Raw genomic sequence first — 24,483 nt, 5'->3', positions numbered from 1 at the left:
AAAAGTGTCAAGGCTGGTTGCGCTCGAGTTGCCTACGTCGAACTGGCATGGCGCAGCCGCTGTCGCAAGCAGCGGGTGCGGCGGGCGCGGCGACGGAGGGGACGCTGACGTCGTCTTCTTCTACTTCTTCATGTGTGTGTGTGTGTGTGTGTGAGAAACGTGAGCGTAGAGGACCAAATAAAGGTGCCACGTAGTAACTAGCGCAGCCGATAGCGGGGTCAAACAGACGAAGATCGGGGACAGTGCGAATTACAGTATCCGTCACCAATCAGCAAGAGAACGTTTACAACTAATTCACTGAGCAAATGTCAAAGGGATGCAAAGCGGAGAGCAAGGAACGAGAACTGAGTGATAAACAGGTTGAAGCGATGGAGGTCCTTGGTAGAAAAAGTGGGAAGTCACACACATAGAAAATGTAGCACACGCAGACAGTGGAAGCTGACGGCGCAAATAAATCTCGAGATACGGGAAGTGGTCCGAGGAGGCTTTTTGAGCAAAGGCCATGTACTTGGATACTTCCTTGAACATAGCCTAAGTTTCACACTCTTTCTCTTTGGAGATAAGCCAATATTTCTTAGCCAAGGTTCGCATGACAAGAGCGACTCTTGAAATTTGTCATCTCAAACTGTAGGCGTCCTTCGAATAACATCAGCTGAAGAGTATCCTCCAAAGGGCTATCTTTCTTGGTCAATGGATCAGATAAGTTTTGAGAACCAGGTATCCAAATAACACGATCGAGTTGTTTGGTCTCATAATAATATCTGATCAACTGAACATCGGCTCGAATTGAACGATCTTCCGGAACGTGACAGGAGGAAAGCAAGTCAAACAAATCCTTGGAATCTACAACCAGGGTAGTAGGGATATCTGTTTTTAGAATGACTGACAAAGCGGATGAAATCAGTAGAGTTTCATCAAGAGCAGCACCTGCTGCAAGGGTTTCTGCCGAAGCTCTCGACTTAACTGGACGCCTTGATAGATTGGATCTCCATTAGAGTACATGAAATATAGAACCACGATTCATATCGCTAAAGAGAAGTCCGCAAATCATGCCGAGCTGACCGTTCTCACTAGGGCGAGCTGCATCCGCTAACACGGTAACACTGAGATGATTCGTACCCCGTGGTATCTTATCATAACTTGTTGTGGATCCAAGCTGCTTAAGTTTTGTCAACATTGCGGATTGGTTATATATATCATGTACAGTAGCAGCATTGCGCGATTGCTGTAGATAACTCGACACAAATGAAGCAATGGGGAGAGCATGGACCCCGATAAAACCAATAGAACCATTAATGGAGTTGTAATGGAATTTCTCTATTGCGTTCAACTTTTCGTTAATCTGCTTTCGTCTTGTACGACTAGCGTTGCAAGATGTTATTCCAGAAAGCTTCTGATCACCATGAACATGTATAACGAAGTCCGGCTCTTGGGAAACTTCAAGCCCGAAGAACCAACATGAACCAGGAAGATGGGTGATTGTACCCAACTCGTACGCTTGTGTCAATCTTTTGATAAACCGGGGCTTGTGAGTTTCACTTTCACCGATTAAAATATCATCAGTTACCTTAACCACGATAAGAACTAAACTGCAGTTATCAAGCATGTAGAATAACTGCGGAACATATACGAGTGTGTTTAGTCCAATATCAATGAACGTTTGATCTAAGTGAACTTGCCATTTCGCATTGGCGTTCACCAATCCATAGGTTGCAACTGTAAGAAGCCAAACAAATCTATGATCTGAGCTTTCTTTCGGGGAATGACATAAACGTCACGTTTAGCAGAACCAGTCTGCAATAATGCACCTTTCACGTCAATCTTCGTGAGGTACCATTGAAACATCACACATATTGAAAACAGAGTACGAATTCCTAGAGGTGGGCAACATGCCGAATCAGTTTTTTAATGTGCACGATCACGATCTTCATTCCCATGAGGAGCTATACGAGCCTTACATGTTAGAGATGCATCATCTCTAGTTTTGATCTTATAAAGCACATGGCTGCGAATAACGTTAGCATCTCTGGGGACGTCAGACTTGTGAATACGAATGCACTGTTTAAGGAAAGCACTCTCTTCTTCGCAATATGAGTTGGAAGTGATGTAAGAAGGCAACCCTTCAGCCTGGTGGGTGAGAAATTCTTTTGACTTGAACCGATCGTAGAACTGACTCAGAGCGTTTTGTTCACAGCTAGTTAGCTCAGTACCAGGAAGTAATTCGATATCGTTACCATGTAATGTGCGATCACTCGAGGTGTGAGGAGCAGTGGAACTGGAGCGAGTTTGCATTGGGTGTAAGGAGGTAGCGGAAGGCTGATCTATTTGTGTTGTGCCTTGAACATTTGCAACATCTTCTTGCGGATCTTGTACAGTGCTGTTGGGCGCGTCCGTGGAAGTATCATTGTCATGATCACTCTCTGGGTGATCAGGATCAAATGTAGATTGTTCGACTGGGGTATATGTAAGGAGCTCTTGTGGTTCATGAGCTTCTAAATTGGGAACTAATGATGAGTTCTCGGGACCACCAATCTGACCATCATCATCGCGCGGAGAAGTAACTCTGCTATCGTTACAGATATTGGTGACCTCTTCGTCATCCACGTCATCGAGAGAATTCATAAGGTCAACTTGGGTACCAATATCGGCTGAAAGCTCATCAATTGCTTGTTGTATCTCAGATGCTAACACGTTATCACATACTGCTAAACGTGTATCTTCAATGGCAGCCTGTCTTTTCCGACCATATGCACCTGGAACAATAACTATACGAGACTCTGGATCATATGCTAGAACAGGGGTAGAATCACTCCATGAACCTCGTTTCTGGTTTTGTAGCTTCACAAATATTTGAACGTAATCACCAACATGCATAGGCGGTTCAGAAATAGATTTAGACGACAGGATAAGATTAAGCTTACGCTTAGCTGACAGTGCCTCTTGAGCCTTTATAATCTCTGGGGGAATATTGCGAGGGAAATCGTGTACGATTGGACGCGTGTATCCCTTTGCGAGTTCATGTGAAGACGCAACATTGTTCCCATAGAGATCGTTCGAAATACGAAACATCTTTGAAATGATTAACCGTGGATCTTCCATTGGAGACGCAGATTGAAGTCGAACGAAAATGTCGCGAAGAACCCGGTGTTTTGACTCGAGCACATTCTTTGAATGTCTTCGAGGCGGAACAGGGCGATAGTTAATGTCATAGAGCGACAGGTAATTTATAAACTCACTGTTGTTGAACTCTTGATCTCCTTGTGCAAATTCTGAAGGCCAAAACTCAGACAGCCATTTGGATTCGTATGCAATGATTGCTTCCTTCATGGAGGTTGAGGGAACGACAAGACCTGTGGAGTAACGGGTTCTGGAATCCATCATGTGGAGAACATCATGCCTGTAGAGGAACAGGTGATCGATACAAACAATGGCATTGAACCGACGAGACATTGAACTCAACGAAACCTTTCGGGAAGGAGAGGGAAGTTGCACTATGGGACAATGTGGACATTTTTCCAGTATATGGGATAGGTACTCAGAGCATTGATCATCCCAGAGCTCATTGCGGTCCAAGAGGAACTTAATATCATTGTATGATGAATGCTACACACATGTTTGTGGACCTTATCTATTAACTTCTTTTTTTCTGGCCACGAAAGCTGTGAAGCATACGCAGGACAGGATAAGGAGACGAGGGCAGACGTAAAGGTTGATTCGCAATTAAAAGAGTTTTGTGCATTTCGCATGAAAGTAGAGACGGGAAGATAGATGTGATCTTCAAAGTTGGTCATGGATAGAGTGTTGGTCTCAGAGTCGGACACATAGAACTCAAGATAATTACCGGTTACATGGTTGATAATACATGAACAAGTAACATTACGACCGATGAGCCATTGCGATGATCCTTCCATAACGAGGTGACGTATCTCGATCGGAGTGCCTTTGTCAGGCAGAGTTGAGAATGTCACAGATCCTAAAAATCTTCTTCTAGGACTAGCGTGCTCGCCAGCACCATACTGCCAGAATGGTCTATCCTTGACGCAGTCTGGAATGTCACTAATAGTCCCATCCCAATCGGAGATTAGTTGTTGATGCAGTGCTTGAAGTTGTACTAATCCAAGACCACTGTAAGGAGCAGCGCCATCCACAAGAGGACCTGAGACTTCAGCTGAAATTGTTGAAGACGAAAGCGAAGCCATGTGAAATTGAAGAGTTCCTTTCTGATCACTTGCAGAACTTAGGGGCGTTTTAGTTTCTGCTTTGTTAGATCTGCGAGAACCAAATCCTTGTTTGGCATCAGCGCTGCGGCATGGTTCTTGATCTGAAGCCCAATGCCCTTTTTTCTTACAAATTCTACAAATATACTTGCTCTTAAGATCTGCTAACTGTTTAGGGTTCAATTTTTGCTTTTGTCTTGGATATCATGGATACCTTGACGAACATCGAGTTGTAACAGCCATACCTTGTGAAGCACGTGAAGTTTGTAAGGGCTTAATTGGTTCATCGCACGCGCGAACGACTGTAGCAATGTCATCAGACTTGATCATTGCCAAAATATCCTTAGCTTCTTTGTCAACTATATCTGTCTGCCGAGGCAGTGCTGGCGAGATAATTGAGGTCCTTTGCGAAGTATCGATCCTAGAGTTAGCAAGTAAAAGGAAAGAAACTAAAGCAGATGGAAGTTCAGAGCCCTTGCAAGACCCATTAAATCTGCTTACTTGTGCATCAAATCTTGTTTCAAAGTTTTTAAATGTCTCGCTATCTCCTTGCTTTGTCTGCATAAGTTCTAGGTAGCGGTGGAACGTATCGGTTACAACAGAGAGAAGATCGCGTTTGTGTATCGCTCTTGCGATTTGAAATGCTCCATCTTCTGACTCAACTTCTTCCTGGGGAACTTTCTTAATCAAGTCAGTAGCGCGGCCATAGATCTGTGACAACAAAACAATACCTTGTAGCTTTTCAGGTATCTTGTTGCTGTTTGAATTGTCCAAATTATCATGAAAGAACTTCCATAACTTGACAGCGGCAAAGTATTCTTCTTGGGGTCCCTTTCCGTCCGTCCATGGGGCATCAAAAATATCCCAATGGAAACGAGGCCGAGATGGCAAGTTTTCTGGGCCCATAACTGAGAAACGTGAGCGTAGAGGACCAAATAAAGGTGCCACGTAGTAACTAGCGCAGCCGGTAGCGGGATCAAACAGACGAAGATCGGGGGACAGTGCGAATCACAGTATCCGTCACCAATCAGCAAGAGAACGTTTACAACTAATTCACTGAGCAAATGTCAAAGGGATGCAAAGCGGAGAGCAAGGAACGAGAACTGAGCGATAAACAGGTTGAAGCGATGGAGGTCCTTGGTAGAAAAAGTGGGAAGTCACACACATAGAAAATGTAGCACACGCAGACAGTGGAAGCTGACGACGCAAATAAATCTCGAGATACGGGAAGTGGTCCGAGGAGGCTTTTTGAGCAAAGGCCATGTACTTGGATACTTCCTTGAACATAGCCTAAGTTTCACTGTGTGTGTGTATGTGTAACATCAACTAAAGGGAAGTGTGCGCGCTCCGGCCTTCTTTTCGAAGTTTTGAAATGGCTTGACAATTTATTCAGCGATCAGTCCACAATTCTATGATGATGCCCAACTTTCACTATCACGCCGAACTATCAAAAACTACTGCCAAGCAGCAACGCGTTCCGCCAAGATGGACGATCATGTGCAGTGTCACTTAGAAACAAAGGATCAATAAAGTTGTCGGAAAAAGAAGAAATCAAAATATTTTTCCGCTCACATATGCATAATAGAAAGAGGAATACTTGGCAGGGTCTTCACAGTCGTTCTAAACATAACGCCAACCACTACACATAAAAATAAAAAATGCTATGCCGCTGAGGTTCACGACAACGTATTTACATGCCCCTGCTCGTGCGTCTTGCTGGCTTTCGAAAGGGCGTTGAAGTCAATGCGGATGCTGTATGTGTAGGAATTGGGAAACATTCTGATTTCCAGAAGGAGGTACAGTATCCCGAACGAAAAACGGTTATCATAGCTATGAATTCTTTTCGAAGGAAGAGGAGGATTCCACTTCCGCATACTGTACCTGTAGATGTTTTTGATGACACCCACGTGCCTACGTACTGTACCCCAATCACTATCTGGGAGCATATGCATGCTTACCGATTTTTAGATTTTAGAAATACTGTTCGATTACTGTACTCATCGCCATTTCTCACCTTCTGGCCCAGAAGGTGAGAACTCCAGAAGTTCTGGAGTCATGTATGTGCGCATGCCAGGATCAAGTCACGAGCCCCGTACAGTATGGTAATTGATTAAGCTCTGTGTGAGTTCCTGTGTAGAAGTAGTCATCGACTGCATATGCCTTAGGCAGTTTAAGTTTGAAAGCATTGTTATCTTCCTTCTGCCACAGGACTTTGTGCATGATAGCCACAGAAGATAGTGTGCCAAAGATTTTATCGGACTTACTCAAACTGCTTCCACTTCACAAAGCGAAAAGGCGAGAAATCCTCCACTCAGAACAAGAAGGTCTTCGGACACCTGTAGATGTTGACAGTACTGTGACGATCGCAAGGGATATCCTCTTTTTGTTGCCATGGCATCTACCAAAAATTCTGCCTTGAAATATTGTCGAAAACGCGGTCATTCACGTCAAAAGCGAAATGAGATTTTCAAAGGTGACAAGTTGAAAGTTTACAAGGCAGGATGGTGAGAGTGATGATGCCTTACAAGTTTTGCACGGTACCAAGGGTATTGCATCTCAGTCAGCTTTAGAAATTCACAAGCGCTTCAAGTGTTGTACCCTTGGGTACATGGCAACAAACTTGAAAGCGAAGTCGTGCGGCCCAGGGTGATGTACACATGTACACGTATATGAAACGTGTAAACGCCCACGACGTCACCTAAAGTCCAGCAAGGACGTCCAAATCTCTCTTCAAGAGCTGATTGTGGTAAAATATTTAAAAAATAAAGCGATCAGGGTAATGAAGAACACACGTGTCCACTGCTAACAGATGGTGTGAGCGCATGACCCTTTTTGCGACAGATTTACAGGTAGCGGCCACTACAGCATCAGGTGTTGTGGGCCGAACTCCGCCACCGCCGACGGAGCTAATTTCTACTCGCTATTGCCTTGTTCAAGTTCCGCAAGTGCATCTTCGGCAACTCGCGGTGTTTTAGCCGTATGTTTTGTTTGAGACCTCGTCCTTCTTGAGTGCTACCCTCTCCTCACTATGCCAGGCGAAGACGTTACTATGACGGAGGCGCTTCCACCAACGGAAGCGAGCGGCTTGTCCGCTCGGCTGCTGCAAGCATTTACGATACTCCAACAGACGACGGAATCGCACATCCCCAACACAATTTCAGCAATGGATGTACTGTCTGCTTTTATCGTTCCGAACTTGAATCCACTTGCCATATATCGTGCAGCTTGCTGTCTTCGGGAATGTGACTTGAGAGAGATTGTGCAGGTAATGGTTTTCTCGGGCCCTACCGCACTTCTTCCAGCTCTTCGATTACTAAACATTATGAGAGGACTCCCTGGAAACTGGGAGCTTGCCATGCAACTACTGGACGAACATGCAGAAATGCAAAATATTGAACGCAATGGGATTCGCGCCATGACTTTACTCGCTTTTCTGGGGGGAAAGAAGGCATGCGATTTGTGTGATTGGTCTATTGTTATCCGCGAGGCGCTTGAAAATGGCCACGAAGAAGCTTCGCTAGCATTGCACATGATCATGGAGAAGAAGTGGACTGGAACGATTGAGACTGTCTATCGAATTGAAAATTGGGAAGGGGAACAGAAGTATTCCGATAGTCCTTCGTTCTGGCGAGAAATGCAGTGGGCTACGTATTCGCGCGAGTTTTGTTGCAATGCATCGTTCTGTGACAGGCCTTTTGTCGCTCAGTCACCACAGGAGTCTTCACAAACGAAACCGAGCTTACGGAGTTATCTTGAACAACCTCCGAGAGAGTTTGGAGCTGTATCTTCGCACTACATCCGTATTGGTGGAGTATTAGTGCGGCGGCGTTCCGGCGAGGTGGGACCTGGTGCAAGCGAAAGGCTCACTGTGAACTCTTCACCTAAACAGAAGCACCTTGAATTAACAAACCATTCCCAGCGCCACGAATTTATTTACACGCCTAGTCTTTTCCCAGTCCTGAAGACACTTGCCGGTGCGCTCAGCTATGGGATACCCATAGTTTTGGAAGGAAGTGCCGGATGCGGAAAGACAAGTGTAATTTCTCTTTTAGGCCGAGAAACGACATACAAGAAACCCGACAATAGCAACAAAGTCCCCTCGGTAACATTCATTCAGATGGACAGTGCACTGAATGAAACTGGCGCAGATTCCTTTGATTCGCTGATAGGTGGCGTCGTACCTCTTCCGGAAGGAAAAGGATTTCAATGGCGGCCCGGACCAATTGGACTTGCTATCGAAAAGGGAGAATGGCTTGTGTTTGAGAATCTCGGGCAACTCTCTGCGCGCTCCTCTTCAGCTGTCCCACTTATAATAACTCTGGCACAACTCCAACCTGGAGATACGTTGAGTGCACCGGGCAGAGGACAACCGCTTCGCGTGAACAAAGGATTTCGGTGCATTGCGACGAGAACAACATCAGACGAAGAAGGGAATGTAAATTGGGAACCGCCAGGAGGATGGGAAATTTGGGACAGAGTGGCTGTACCTTCGCTCTCGCATGATGAAAAGTTGGATTTGCTGAAAGAGAAATTTCCGCTGGTGAAAGACTGTGTTCCTAGAGTTCTGAAGTGTACCAATATTGTATCAGAATGGTTCAGGAAAAACAGGGCCTCATTTAGCCGAGACACGACGTTGCGGGAAGCGGTCCGCATTTGCAACCGCTTGACAGATCTACGACTGGAGCAAGGAGAGCTCATGACAGCGGAAAGTGCTCTCTTAGAGACTATTGACGTGTTGGTATCATGGTGCAGCGAGGGGCAAGAAAAAGACATGCTCTTGAATGCAATTTCTGCTGGTTGGTCCTTGCCGTCTGATGTGGCCAAGGATTTGGTTTCGCAGCACCGGCCATCCCTATCTGTTGAAGACAACCTCTTTCGGGTTGGTAGAAGCTCCTTGTCAGTAAAGGTTGAAAATGATGTGATGTTCCCCAAACGTCTGACCATGACAAGTTACACTTTACGCCTGATGGAGAAAATCGTACGTTGTCTACAAGTAGGAGAACATGTTCTGCTTACCGGTGAGGCCGGCTCGGGGAAAACCGCTCTAATTCAAGAAGTAGCGGCTTTTCTGCGAACAAAACTCGTGGTGGTGAACCTGTCCCGTCAAAGCGAGCTTGGGGATTTGATGGGTGCTTTTCGACCCGTTGAAACAACGGCTGTTATCCCCCTTTTAGCAAAGAAGTTTGCGGAAACGTTTTGCCTTACTATGTCACGGAAAAAGAACGGCCAGTTTTTAGACGCACTTGGCAGAGCCTCGCGGTCGATTGAACATCATGAAAGATCTGTCCGGCTTATGGAAAGAGCAGCGGAGGCCATTCCCAAGTCGGCAAAGAATGCGAATACTTTCTTGGCGGAGAGGTGGCGCACTATTGCAGACGAGCTGAAAGTCATTTCTAGATCCTACATGCCGTTATCAGCCATTGTAGATAGCAGCTGTGAAGGCAACGCCGGCACTTCGCAGAATGAAACCAGTCGACCAAGAAAGAGGAGAAGGGAAGATGGAGCAGCTTCTAAAACGAACCGAAGAGTTCATGGGGAAAATCAAAACGGAAGTGTGAAGAGATCAAAGCGCAGAGTAGACTTTCAGTTTTCCGAAGGGGTGCTTGCACAAGCAATGCGAAGCGGGGCATGGATATTGCTAGACGAGATTAATCTAGCACCGACAGAGTTGTTAGAACGGCTGGTGAGCGTCTTGGACTGCGGCGAGATTTTGCTTCCGGATGCCGTGGGCTCCATGTTGGCGAGATCTGAAGGCTTTCGATTGTTTGCAGCAATGAATCCACCGACAGATGTTGGCAAGCGCCCATTACCCAATGTTTTACGGGCACGCTTCTCTGAGTTTCACTGCGGAGATATGTTGGACAAGGACGATGTTATTTTGTTGGCACTTCATCGCTTTTACGGTCTGAGAGCGCCTCTAGGCAACCGGACAAGTCAGCTGTCACCAGAAAGGCGTGTTGCAGAGGACATAGCTTCGTTTTATCTCCACTGCAGCTCTTTGGGAAGAGATGGACGTCTTGAAGATGTATCAGGCAGGCCAGTGCGGTTTAGTCTGCGAACATTATCGAGAATGCTTGATTTTGCTTCTGGCCTGAGGAGATTTATGAGAAGTGGTGAAGTGGGTGTCCGTCGGTCTCTATTTGAAGGTGCTATTTTGTCTTTTGCAACGCCATTGCCCGCCACATCTCGTGCTCGGGTGTGCGAAGTGGCGCAGACTTGCCTACTGAAGGTTGTTTCCAGCAGATATAGATTAGAACCTTTGTCTGGCGTAGTGACGCTACCAACTAACATGACCGCACACGTAAGATTTGTTGAGGGAGTGCCGCTTGAAGTGAGCGCATCAGGAGACCAGCATTCATCCGACCTGGAAAAAAGTTTTATCATCTCTCCAACTGTGCGGGAAACTCTCAGGGATGTATGCCGTGCACTAGCGCTTGGGACCCGCCGTCTCCCTGTAGTGCTACAAGGACCGACGGCTGCCGGGAAGACATCCTTGGTGACGTATCTTGCTTCAATGACGGGGAACAGCCTTATCCGAATTAATAATCACGAACATACAGACTTATCTGATTACGTAGGAGGCTATGTGGCCACCCCGAATGGTGCATTAGTATTTCACGAGGGGCCCTTGGTTCAGGCTGCCCGAGCAGGAAGTTGGGTGCTACTTGACGAGTTGAACTTGGCCCCACCCGAAATTCTGGAGTCCCTCAATCGATTGCTCGACGACAATAGAGAGATTCTTATACCTGAAACTGGAGAAGTGGTCAAGGCGAACGCTGGATTTACGGTATTTGCAACACAGAACCCACCCGGACTATATGGCGGCCGAAAAGAGTTGTCCAGAGCTTTTCGAAGCCGGTTCATTGAAATCCAGGTTCCAGACCTGACAGATGAAGACCTCTTAACAATTCTGCAACAACGATGCAGGATACCACCGAGCTTTGCAAAGAAAATGATCGCTGTTATGAGGGAGCTACAGTTACGGAGAAGAACCACGAGTATTTTTTCGGGGAGGGATGGGTTTGTTACCGCACGGGATTTGTTCCGATGGGCATCTCGAGGGTCCCGATCCAAGGAAGAGCTTGCAGTCCACGGGTTCTTTTTGCTTGCAGAGAGATCAAGGCGTACTCACGAGCGCGAAATTGTCAGAGACATCCTTCTCAAAGTTATCGGGGTAGACCCTGGGGTTTTAGTCCATGATGCACTGTACTCATTCCATGATTTGAAGACGGGGAGATCTCCATCCCAAGAATGCCTTGATTTTAGTTTACAAAGGTTGTCTTTGGACCAAAAAGACATTTGGCGCGCAATGGAGGAAGAAGGCATGGTGGCAACATCTCATACATGTCGGATGCTAACTTTGATGATTCACAGCGTGGCGAACAGCGAGCCTGTCCTACTCGTTGGAAGTACCGGCGGCGGGAAGACCTCGTGCTGTGCTGTGATATCTCGCGCACTTGGGCTGCGGTTTGAGACAGTGAATTGTCACCAACACACAGAGGCATCTGACATTATTGGCAGCTATCGCCCGTCGAGGTCCCTCGATTCGGATGGGCCCCTGTTTGAATGGGTTGATGGGCCCCTCGTCCGAGCCATGAGGCAGGGTTCCATTATGCTCATCGATGAGATTAATATGGCTGAAGATGCAGTCGTAGAGAGACTAAATTCGGTGATGGAATTGGAAAGAAAGCTTCTCCTATCTGAAAAAGGAGCAGTTTCGCCTGACAAGCAGAATAAGGACGCTAGTTTTGTCGCTGAGGAAATAACGGCAAGCTCTATGTTTCGAATTTTAGCAACTATGAATCCAGGGGGTGACTACGGGAAGAAAGAGCTCTCTCCAGCGTTGAGAAATCGGTTGACAGAGATTTGGGTTCCAGCACCTGCCACTATCGATGATTTTTCTCCCATTGTGCTAGCAGTCCTCTCTGCCAGTGAGGCCTTCCTCCAGAATGAACGCATGCAGCTCTGTCGAAAAGCTCTCTGTGATTTCCTTAGATGGCTTCTTGCAGAGTATTCGGATTTTGTAACCCGGGAATCACAGAAGTTTACCTCTCATCGCGGAATAGGGCAGCAAGTAATGCTTTCTGTTCGTGACATTTCCACCTGGTGCCAGTTCATAGCGGAAGCTTTTCAAACTATTGGTCTAGATCCCCTTTTGGGGTTAGTGCACGGCGCACGATTGGTATTTCTTGATGGCTTAGCTGTGGGCTCTACTGGGTCAGAAGACTCAAGCGTCGAGGTCGTGGTTTGGAACAAGCTGACATCTTTACTGCCACCAGATCTCCGAGCAACAGCAGATGCGGCCAAGTTTGGAGAGGGTGTTAGACGAGGCTTCTTAGAACAGAAAGAACATGCGACTCAATGGAAAGATGAGCTCAGTTTGTTTACAATTCCACGGAATGAAACTGCAGTAATATCGCAACAAACTCCTGAAGCCCTGGGTTACTCGTTTGACGCGCCATGCACAGCTCGTAACACTGCTCGAATTGCCCGAGCAATGGCTGTTAGCAAACGACCCATACTATTGGAAGGTCCGCCTGGCTGCGGAAAGAGCTCGTTGGTGGCAGCCCTAGCAAGAGCTTCAGGATTCTCCTTTATCAGAGTCAATTTATCGGATGCAACTGAAATGTCCGACCTCATCGGGAGTGACTCTCCGGGGGATGTTCCTGGGGTATTCACATTCCGTGCTGGTCCATTACTAAGAGCAGTCCAGGAAGGATCATGGGTGCTCCTGGATGAGCTTAATTTAGCGTCACAGAGCGTCCTGGAGGGCCTTAATTCCGTTTTGGACCATAGGAGGTCGCTCTTCATTCCGGAACTGAGCCGGGAGGTTGCGTCGCATCCCTCGTTTCGAGTATTCGGGGCTCAGAATCCGGCCTGCGAGGGTGGAGGCCGCCGAGGTCTTCCGAAGAGCTTTCTAAATCGATTTGCACGAGTTCACATGGAGGCCCCCACGAAGCATGACATCGTCTCCATACTGTCCGCGGTTCACCCGTTAATTGGTTTCGAAACGACCTCAAGAATCGTGAAGACATTGCTGGATGTCCGTCAAACTTTGGAAAGCGGCGGACACTCCACTGATATCTCGTCGTTTGGCCTAAGAGATGCGTTGCGATGGTGTGACTTGTTTTTTACACTTCGAGGAAACTTTCGCACGGAGTTTGAGAATGCTGACATGGGCTCATCTAGAAGATATTGCCTTGGAGTTTCTTTCCATGTAGTCGTAGTACAAGGTCTCCAGCGAGGCCAAGCTCGAGAATTGGCCGAGCATGCGTATCGGAGGACATTTGGCTTCGAATGGGATATTTATCCGGGGTTGCCGACATTGGTCTCTGCCGATCAGAAGACGTTGAGATTAGGTCAATCAATGGTGCGAAGGAGCGAAACATTTTCTTTCACGCACGTAGAGCCATGCGGTTTGCCCATACGGGCCGGGGACCTCGGAGAACTGCAGGCACTTTCCTTATGTGTAAATGCCGGCTGGCCTGCTGTGCTATCTTGCGAGGGAAGCACTACCAGCTCTGCAGACGGGATTCGCCTTGTTCAGACCCTTGCTTCTTTATACGGCAAGACGGTGAAAGTCGTGCATGGTGCTTCGCTTTCCGATTGTGATGAGTTCATGGGAGGCTATTGCCAGAAAGATGCTGTTGACAGGATGCAGAGAATGATGGTGCATGTCGATGACATTTTCTTCCGGATTCTCTACCAAGTGATTGGGAAAAGGCCGAGGCAATCTAAGCACACTTCATTTGCTGCCGTCACAGCGATTCGAACTCATGGGAGAAGGTTAAAACGCATTCTACAAAAAGCTTTAGAGGTGACTCACTACGACACCATCCAAAGCATTTCTGAATTCCAAGATGTGTCTAACGCGCTGATGAATGCGATTAAAAGTATCCCCGCTCGAGGCAAGAGCATTGACAACCAAGTGCAAGTAATGCACAACATTCTTCTCGAGCTCGGAACGTTTCAACGGTCGACTGAAGAAGACGGTCTAGTGTCCTTTGAATGGAGGAAGAGTGAATTTGTGGATGCTATTGAAGAAGGTGAATGGATTTTGATTCGTGACGCCGATGCCTGTATCCCTGCAATTCTGGATCGGCTCAACCCTGTTTTGGAGCGACGACCGGTTTCCGTTGTCAACTCAAGTGATACGAAGGAAGCTTTTGATACTCCTGCGATTCTCCTAGCGGAAGCCCCGGCAAACGAAGATGGATCATCAGTCCTTCTCGTACCTCATCCAGAATGTCGCATATTCTTTGTTCCGGCATCACAAGGGACGACTGTTGGAAGCAGGGGTCTTTCTCGTGCTCTGCTAGATCGCTCGCTGAAGATCAGTTTAAATAGTGCAGATGTGCTTCCGGAAGTTGCTGAGGGCAGTCCGTTTTATTTTCGACAGAGTTGTGACAGCACTCCTTGTCACATCGACAAAGTGTCACCTTCTTATATCAATTCACCACTGAAGCGTTTTCGAAGTGCAGTCAGAGGCACTGCTGATGCGGAAATCAGTTCGCATGGAGGGAATCCAGGAGACCGCCTATGCAATGGCAAGCAGATTGAGCGCTTGGCCATGGTGCCCGAGACGCATGTTGCGAACTTGTCCTTAGATCCAATTCATGCGCAGATTCAACGAGAACTGTTCGTATTGCGCGAATTGGAGAATTTGGCACATCCTGAATTGGAGGCAGTATGCGACCCCCTGATGCTAATTCGAGGGTGTTCATCGTACCGATTGTCTTCTCCCTTAGGGATTACAGTTGATATTCCTGACTCATCCCTGCGGTCATGGCTCCTTCTTCTAGCCGCCCAAGGCTTCATCTTGGCATCTCAATCACAGCATGACCTACGAGCTCGGTATCACGTCCTGAGATGGAGTGCAGATCATTCGACCATTCCGAGCTTGCGGAAGAGCTACGATGAAGTTGCATCGAGCGCCGAACACTTCTGCTCCGCGAATGACTATGGACGGCTGGGTGAAAGCGAAGAAACAAGAAATGAACGAAGGCCGCCAATTGACCCTCTATATGCTTTTGATATGCCATCTACATTTCTATCAACAGAAAACCGCATCTCAGGAGCTTCAACCATTTTTGCTAGGGCTGTGAGATTCAGAACTGCGATAATTGCCATACATGCTTTTCACAAGTCATGGAATTTGGCATGCAACAACTCTGGCCAAGAGTCGTCTGGTACCATTTTCGCCAGAGCAAAGTTGTCGTTTAGTGTCAATGCCACACTTTCGTCTCAAGAGGCAGTGACTTGTACCATTGACACAATATGTTATGAAATGCTTTCTATTATTGCAAGGGTCCCAGCTAAACTGCACGACTTTCTGGCCGGCACGAAGGAATGGTCAATCCCTGAGGAAGGAAGACTGGGCGCGCTATTTGTTTCCGCTCGAGAGCTTTGTGATCAGATGGCTGAACCCGACAACGACGACATTTCAGAATTACAGGCTTACCTGCTAGACATAATATCGACAGCTAGTTCTATTCACAAAAGTGAACTTGCCAAGAGCTACGGGTTAGAGCCAGTTGCATTGATGAAGAGCTGGAAGGAAGTACGTGCTCTGCAAGTTGATTCTCATCATGGCTTGTTGCTGATGCCACGGACAAAGACTGGCTTACAAGCTGAGGCTGAAATGCTTAAAGTGTTCGCTCGGTACAAACGAGGAGCAATGGACTTCGCAGAGGTGGATGGATTCGTCAAAGGTCTTGTTAGCTTGTCGGCGGAGAATGTTGAAAAAGACGAGAAGGTCATCACAGTTCTTCAGAAGGTGTCTGCAGCTCTGTCCGAAGGAGGCGAGAGCACTACTGATGGCCCTCCCGAATTCCACTACTGGACAGAAGCTTTTTGCCTGAGTGCAACGAGCTTACTGAGGGAGGTAATGACCAAGTTTTACGAGATGGTATCGCGTCCTGCGCCGCTGCACATGTCTACTCCTCTAAAAGTTTCTATCGCAAAAGCCCTTCTCTGCTTCGAAACCACTCCAGGCTATCATCTCGGATCTGCAGTCTCGTTGCAGCGACTGCAATGGCTTTCAGAAAACAGTGCTGACGAAAGTATACTTCTTTCGGCTTGGGCTGATATGGGAGGGTCGGTAATGTCAAGTTTGCTCGCAGAAAGCGCAAGCTTGTTGTCCGTTGGAATGCTTCCTGATCCACAGTCAAGAGAGACGATAGTTCGAGAAAGTGGAATGTGTCGCAAACTGTTCTCTTTCGTGGGTAAAACAGCACAACATCCGTTATGGGGTCTTCTGAAGGCACGAGGGAAGGCGGTTCAAGCTTTCAATTGCATTACGACAGGTTCTCATGAGATGACCGCAAAAAAGGAACATACTTGTAGCCTTTTGCTTTCTTCGCTCTTTTCTTCAATGAAATATTGTGGGCTGATTCCAGCCGAAGACATTGATTTACTCGGTTCTGCCGTGACCACGGACGCCCTTGGGGTCCTTTTGAAGAAGGCACGAGACCACATGGATAATTGTTCGCGCCCTTCGAGGTCTTGGGAATTGTGGAGTCTGCACGTTGAGGCTCTTGTACATGTAAGGTCCATTTTGACTTGTAAGAACTTTGTATTTGGCGGCGATAGTCAGGAAGAATCGAAACACATATGCTCGGAGCTCTCGCAAAAAGGCACTGCGTGGACGTCAATTGGCTTGCTTCGAATGCGGTCCTTCAGATTGCGCACAGAATGCAGGAATAGGATCGATCCTTCACAATTGGCCCGTGCATCTGTGGAGCTCAATCTAAGACGGAGTATGCGTGCACGAATAGGTGTCTACGCATCTTCTCTTCTGAGGAGACATTGCCTTGGTGGAGACTCACCCTCAAAGTCAATCCCAATTCGGCGCTTAGAAATTCAGTACGAAGAAGCAAGGAAGACATGCGCAGAGAGCGAAAAGCGATTCGTCTTCAGACCAGAAGATCGAACATCGTTTTCTGCCTTCCTGGCAGCTCTGGATACTGTGAATGCAGTAATTACGGACAAACTCATCCAAAGTGGTCTCAGAGACAAATTGGTCTCGGCACAAATCAGTGAGGCCGATCTTCGTTCCGTTGAAGAAGCCTTGGAAATATATCAGTCTTGCGCTACAACTGCTGAGAATCTGGGAATCACTGGAACGCTGTCGCACTTTCGGGACCTTACCAGTGAACTAGTTTTGGGATTGAGGGAAGTCCAGTATGGCTTGATTTGTGCCGCTAGAAGTCGAAAGCTGCAGACCATGATTAGAAACGAAGTGGTGTGGAAGAAAATTCAAACGTTTTATGATGTATCAACGTTTCCGAGGTCGGCATTCCACACGGCGATGAGTGTTACAAAAGCTCTTCAATATTACAAACACGCAGGAGTTTCTCTCCCCGCTTTGACCACGTGCGCTGAGTACTTGATCGATGGCGAAATTCGAGGTAATTTCCAAACTAATCATGACATCTCCGATGCGATGAGCTACATGGTGGGGATTTGGAAGACATCAAGTGTTATGGAGGAGAAGGAGAAGGCCGCAAAAAACTCACTCCATGTTCTACGAGAAGTCGGGAGCCGTTTTGAGGTAAGTGGGTCCGAATTTGTCGACGCTCTTGATTTTGACGAGGATCAGGATTTCGTCGACACATTCAATCCTCTCAATGAAGAAGAGGAAGTTGAACTTCTCGGGTTAACTGAACCAGTTGCACTGGCGAGCGACAAGGTGCAGTTCATTGACAAAGCGCGATCAACTTCAAAAGGAAGGCTGAACTCTGAAAAGTTTTGGAGAATGCACTTAAAAGTATTTCCTGGAATGGAGAATCGCCCTCAGGATCTCGATGATCTACGCTCGCGTCGCGTAGTTTTGCAGTCACTTGTGAAGCATCTACACTACCTGTGTGATGACATTCATCTATTTGTAGAGCACATTCCAACCCAATGGCAGATGTTTGCGGCTTTGGAAGCAGTGCAATTGCTGGACGAATCAACGAGTACTGATCCGGTTAAAGCAATTTCAGAAGGGATGGGGACGTCAGATTTCTACCGGGATGCAAATCTCTCCGAGCTGACATACGGTTTGAAAGCCCTCCAGGGTCTGCGAAATGGAGTCTCTAGAACTCAAAACAAATTTTTCGGTGAGAGTGGCGGTCACCCCGTATTGGAAGAAATTTCTGCGGCTATTGAAAGAGTCACCAACACGTGCCACGTTCTGACACCGTTGTCCAAAATGGTGGTCGGTGTAGAAGGTGTTCTACGGAAGGCAGATGAATGGCAGAGGCTATTTGCGACAGCAACTACAACATTGAAGGATGAAGTACGCGCTTTGTCTCACGTTGCAGTGAAATGGAGGCGACGTGAAAGAGCATCTTGGAAACTACTGATGCAAAACAGAGTTAGAGCGATGGAAAGTCGTGCAAGTATTTGGTTCCTTTATCTCTACGATGCTCTTATCCAGGAGGCATCATTAATTGATCAGTCCCTGAAAGACGAAGCATGCCAAAATATCATTACTACAGTGGATCAATTCATGAGATCTGCTCCGAGTGGAGAATTTGCGTGTCGTCTCGAAATGTTAATTTCCCTTGCGGCGCACATCCTGTCAGTTGGGAGTAAGGGCAACAAACTGCTACATACTATTGGACTTTGCATCCGCGGTATTGGTCGCTTCTATTATTTGAATGCACCAGCAATTTCTGAGGAGCTCTCAAAAGAAAAGAAGCTCGTGGAGGCCAAGCTGGCAGAGTTTTCCAAGTTAACGTCATGGGAGCCTGGCCTCGGGCTGGGTGCTTCTCAGAAGATGGCCCGAGTACCAGAAAAACAGTTGGAGTACTATCGGCTGAAAGAAGATGCTCAGCGAACAAAACGTAAATTGCACAAGCTCTGCCTGGAAATGGATTCTGTTCTTCGAGTTCCTGTGTACAAGTATTTAACACAAGAAGTTACGAAACTCGGCTTCGGGACTTTGCTAAAGGAAGAGGCTGTCTGTGGTGGCGCAAATCCAAAGAAAGGGATAGACCACGGCAAGAGCACTGAACAAAGAATATTGACTTCAGTAGCTGGGTTGGTTCAAGATATGCTCGTTTCCAGAGAGACCAGAGATAATGTATTTCGTGGCGATGCACTCTCTGACGTTTGGTTGTCAGATGGAAATCCATTACTTTCAAAGCTGCCACTCTTTGAAACGCGATTAAATCAGTTTGGAATGATCATGGAAAAGTCGCAGTGCTCCGACTGTGACTCTGGAATGGAGTTCTGTAGAGATGCGCGCTCGACCATTCGATCTCGTGCACTCCAGCTTAGACGTTCGAAGAATCCAAGCATCCAGCTAAAGAAACGAGCACTTGTAGATCTTTTACAAGCACTAAGAAATGTGGGACTATCTCCATTTGAAAACAGGAAGTCGGAGTCAACCGTCAAATCCTTTCAGTGGCTTTCTTCGCCTGACCCAAGCGAGAGTCCCAGTTTCAACAAGATCTCGAATGATCTATTTTACGATGGTGCTCAACAGCTACGCAGATTGAGAGACGTATCTGATTCACGCACAAGAAACACAGACATCACCTCAGATGAAGCGCAAAAGTCCCAAGCAATGTGTACTCATCTCTTCGACATGGCCTGCGCACAGCGAGAAAGCCTCAACAGCTTGACTCAGGATGTGGACCGTCTTGCAACGATGTCATCGCATCTGCAAGAGATCAGGAAAGATCTTTTTGACAGAGTAGGTCGTGTGTGGAACAGCGCGGCACGGTCGCACCTCCTGCGAACGATCAACAAACTAATGAAAATTCAAATTGACCTGAAATTGGCACATTCATCAGTAACCTGTGCGCTAAGCGCATCCCCAAAGAGTGACAGTCTCAGACAAGAGCAAGGTCCATTATTTGGTGACGGTCAATTTTCAGATACATCAGATTCATTGCGACAAGTTTCAACTATTCTTGAAAATGGGATCCAAATACTTGATCTTGTGCTTCAAGCGGACGACGTTGCCAAGCTTGAGCGAGGCTTCAAGAAGTGTTCCAAACCACCTACATATGCTTCATGCTATGAGAGATTAGTTGGAAATATCACTGACTCAAAAGTGAGATTGGACGAGGAGCTGTTGCGAGCGCGAGCATTGTCTGAGCAGAACTTTGCTGTGCAAACTCTCATGCCTGTGACTACATTTTTGCATGTAGCCCTTGAAGAACTCGGAAAGAAGATTGAACTTCAACCCGGGCAGCCAACTATGAATCCTGTAGATTTGAAGAACGGAATAGAAAAGCTCAGTGTATCTGCCATCGAAAAGGTACTGGTCGGAGCGCAAAATACTCTCGCATGGGGCAAGGTGTCTATCAAGAACGAAGCCGAAAGCAAAATCGTCACGGCATCAAGTTTTGAGAACGGAAAACTAGCGGGGGGTGCCAGGCAAGGCACTCTGCGGTGCGCTCACGCAGAAATCTTGTCTCATCGCCAATCATCTAAAATTCCGGACCTGATGAAAATTCTAGGCGAGCTTCTCGAGCTGCAGGAGCAATTAGAGGTTTGCATGGGATATGATGATGACTTGCATCGTGTTGGGAAAAGGTCTGCTATGCTTCAAGGTTGTGTTGGCAAGCTTGTCAGCACCTATATCGGCACAATGGTGTTACCTTCCCTGTCAAAAATGGGTTCCGTGCACTGCCACTCGCTTGCCCTACTAAGGACAGTGTCTTCTGTCTTCATTGGTGTTTGCACAGAAGGCTTTTGTCGGCCGGATGAAACAAATCCGGAAAGCACAGAAGGAGAGGAAATGATGGACAAGACTGGAGCAGGATTTGGTAACATTGAGGATGGTGATATTAGGGAAGCAAAGAATGTATCTGAAGATATCGAGGATGAGGGTCAGCTCATCGGTCTGCAATCCGATCGTCGCGAAGAGGCCGAGAAAGAACCGAACAATACCGACCAAGAACCAGGATTTGAGATGACGAATGACTTCGAGGGTGACTTGGAAGATTTCGAGCCTGAGGAAGATGACAAAACGGATCAGAACGCCCAAGACCCGGAGAAAGACCTTTCCGCAGAAAGTGGGCATGGAGAGGACGTGATCGATGAGAGGCTTTGGGAACAAGGAGATGATCCGTTAGGGCCGAGCAACGGTGAATCGAGCCAGGCAGATGCTAACAAAGAGAACCAGCAGACAGAACTGAAGGCTAGATCAGGAGATGAGGCCTCGGACAAACAGGCCAGCGCTTCTAAGCCTTCTGACGACGGGGGAACTTCACAAGAGAAAGAAGAAGAGGACAGAAAGGATGGCGAGGAATATCAGGAAGATGGAGACACACCCGACGATGAAGAGGCAGGGAACAAGAATCCGATTCAAGGCACAGGAGAGGACGCTAATGAGGAGAAGACAAACGGTGACAGTGAACAAGAGGGGTCCCAGTCCCGACTCCCTGACCAGCTAAACTTGAAGGGCAATGAAGGAGATGCTGACGGTATGGAAGAAGGAGGTGCTGACAGTATGGAAGAACAAGAATTGGGTTCCGCATCAGGGAATGAGCATGAAGAAGAATTGACAAGCGATCAGGATGAGCAAACGACAGGCGTCGAGGAGGGAATACAAGACCCGCTTACAGATTCATCCCCTTTGAAGGAGCAGCAAAATGAAGAAACAGGGATCCCTGAAGCTGGTGCACAGTCCGTAGAAGGAAGTGACTGCGAAATGGACAATTTGCCACTCGATGGAAGAGACGCAGAACTTGACAATGGTATGGAGAAGGGACCGGATATGGAGAGTAACACGCCGAATGTAGAGGAGCAACCAGACAAAGAAACTCAAGAAGTAGAACAGAACGGGGCAACAGAAGGAAGCCGAGCCGGTCATGAGGAAAAACCGTCATGTGAGGACGCCCTCTCCCTTCCAGGCAGAAGCATCGGTGGGCTCGAACAGAGCAACAACAATCCTGCTCAGTTTAAGTCCGAAGAAACAGAAAAGTCGCAACAAGTGCCTGCTTCAGGCTCAGGACAACTTGCTCCCACAGACGATGAGTTTATTCACGGTAACTCGCAAGAACATGGAGAGAGGCAACACCCAAGTACCCGGAGCGAGCCAGAGCCTCCAACGATGGGATCAGTCGGGAAGAGTGGGCAGGATCAATCTCAACATGACATGACTGATGATTTGCATGCCTCCAAGGACTCGGAACTGCCTGACTCCAACCCGCTTCGAGTGACTGCCAATGATGATCTCATCAGCAGCTGGAATAAGTATCTCGAAGTTGCGGACAGGAAACGAGAAGAGAAGCTGCAACAAGAAGCAGATACAAACAGACAGGATGGGGCTTTGGAGTATCAGGAGGAAGATGAGAGTGACCCCGATGGATTAGTGGCACTCGGTGCAGCAACAAAGGAGCAACATCAGCCCCTTCCTGATGTCGCTCCAAACGATACCATGGAGGATATCGATGATGTTAAGGATGACAAACCTGGGGAACTGGACAAAAAGTTGCCATCTTCCTCTAATGCAAAGTCAAGACCACCACAAATTTCCATGGCCCCTGCAGAAACAACAAACGCCCGAAATATTCCTCCAAGAAGTCAGCAGACAGACGAAGATGAACACAGTGGATCTCATTGTGATGAACCCACGACTCATCCTGCTCGAATCGCAGCAGAATCATCTACCCCCGACTCTTCCCGATCCAACGGTGCACGAGCACAGTTGAAGGACCGGAAGGAAACGAGAGCGAGAATGGACATTAGCGACAACCATGACGACGAGCAAGACGCGTCTAAACAACACACTGAGTCAAACGTCTTGGAAGAGGCGAACAGCTTGAGGAAAAATGTGGAAGAGCTAAGCTCTGAGGAGGCAACTTCGCTGTGGAGGAAATTAGTCCAATCCACCACTGGCGGAGCAAGCTCTCTTTGTGAGCTTCTCAGATTGGTGCTTGAACCCACCATTGCCTCGAAGCTAGGCGGCGGGTACCGAACTGGAAAGCGCCTGAACATAAGAAAAGTGATTGAGTTCGTTGCTTCTGATTTTCGAAAGGATCGCATTTGGCTGCGTCGCGTAAGACCCGACAAGCGCTCGTACGATGTCCTCTTAGCAATTGATGATTCAGAGTCCATGTCAGAATCACGCGCAGGTCCTATGGCCTTGGAGTCACTGGCTCTCGTCACTTCGGCCCTCGGAAAACTCGAGATAGGACGCCTTGCAGTGGCAAGCTTTGGAGCGGCTGCCCTCATGGTCAAAGACTTCGATGAACCTATTTCGATAAGTGACGTGAGAGGGGGGCAGCTACTCCAGCACTTTTGCTTTTCACAAAGGGAAACGAATATATGCGAATTGCTTCAATTCATGCAAGATACACTGGTGGGTGTGAAGGGGCCGGAAAGTGTTGAGCAAATTAAACTCGTATTCGTTATCTCCGACGGCAGGCTCAGCGCCCGGGAGGACATTAAACGTCGGCTTCGACACTTGCGGGATGCAAACGTACTTGTCGCATTCCTCATAATTGACAAGTCGGGGAAAGATGACACGAGCATATACGACGTCCGAAGGGTGGAGTACGATTCTAGTGGAAAGATTGAAGTAATGCCCTACATGCACGATTTTCCAATTGAGTTTTATGCGGTGGTTCAAGACGTTCAACGACTCCCCACAATTCTCGCCGATGCGCTCAGACAATGGGTGGAAATTACGAGCACTCACCAGTGACAGGAGTGATGCATCTCATTCTTTGACTTCCGCAACCGCAATTTTGCCGCATATCGATACTGTTGCATGGCATCCCTATATTTTCTAGACGAATGATTTTTATATTCATATGTCATACCTTGATATGCAAATTGGTCCGTGTTCGCCCGTTTGAGTTTGATAACCCGTGCCTCTCTTAGCGTCAAAGGGTTCGGTCTTCCTCTTTGGCAACGTCCTCATTGTATACCGCACCCCTACTGTACATACACTAAAAGAAAATGTGTAAAATGAAACAAATGTCAGCATCTCACTGCTCTGGACTCCGCTGAGGTTTAGATATTACCGCAGACTCCGGAAAAGAAGGCAGCGAGCTCCGTAGAGCGCTGTCTGAATGTCTTGTGTCGCATGAATACCTTCGCGTCTGTCTCTCTAGAATGAGTAGCAATGCTGAGTCTCGGCGGAGTCAGAAAATCGGAAAGCTCTCACACAGGCTGTCTCCTCATCTCCCATCAAAACGAGGCCGCAACAAAACAGAAACGAGTCCGCTTTCTACCGGCAAAAGTATTCGAAACGCGAGAGAACAAAATAGCAATGTACGCGGGAATGTTGTTCAAGACATCTGGGTAGCAACTCAAA

General features: G+C 47.4%; 1 protein-coding gene across 1 annotated transcript; it reads left to right on the top strand.

The window, feature by feature from the left end:
* Positions 1 to 7,245: 7,245 nt before the first annotated feature.
* Positions 7,246 to 24,138, top strand: CHC_T00008871001 (AAA ATPase containing von Willebrand factor type A (vWA) domain and P-loop containing nucleoside triphosphate region). The gene is made up of 11 exons (XM_005717851.1): positions 7,246 to 8,341; positions 8,387 to 9,603; positions 9,778 to 10,171; positions 10,250 to 10,848; positions 10,921 to 11,482; positions 11,540 to 12,240; positions 12,289 to 13,343; positions 13,410 to 13,863; positions 14,035 to 14,365; positions 14,414 to 23,864; positions 24,024 to 24,138. The coding sequence occupies exons 1-11, from the start codon at positions 7,246 to 7,248 to the stop codon at positions 24,136 to 24,138; spliced, it is 15,975 nt and encodes a 5,324-aa protein (XP_005717908.1).
* Positions 24,139 to 24,483: the final 345 nt, after the last annotated feature.

This window comes from Chondrus crispus, genomic scaffold (assembly GCF_000350225.1).
Source record: "Chondrus crispus Stackhouse genomic scaffold, scaffold_356, whole genome shotgun sequence".
NCBI lineage: Eukaryota > Rhodophyta > Florideophyceae > Gigartinales > Gigartinaceae > Chondrus > Chondrus crispus.
The sequence above is the reverse complement of the archived record's forward strand: the minus strand, read 5'-3'. Positions and strand labels throughout refer to the sequence as shown.

Excerpts from the sequence above, each read along its gene's own strand:
- CHC_T00008871001 (XM_005717851.1), top strand. The coding sequence starts at position 7,246 with ATGCCAGGCGAAGACGTTACTATGACGGAGGCGCTTCCACCAACGGAA. Across the intron at positions 13,864-14,034 it reads GCTATTGCCAGAAAGATGCT|GTGACTCACTACGACACCAT; the intron begins GTTGACAGGATG and ends AAAGCTTTAGAG. Across the intron at positions 14,366-14,413 it reads GGTTTCCGTTGTCAACTCAA|CCCCGGCAAACGAAGATGGA; the intron begins GTGATACGAAGG and ends TCCTAGCGGAAG.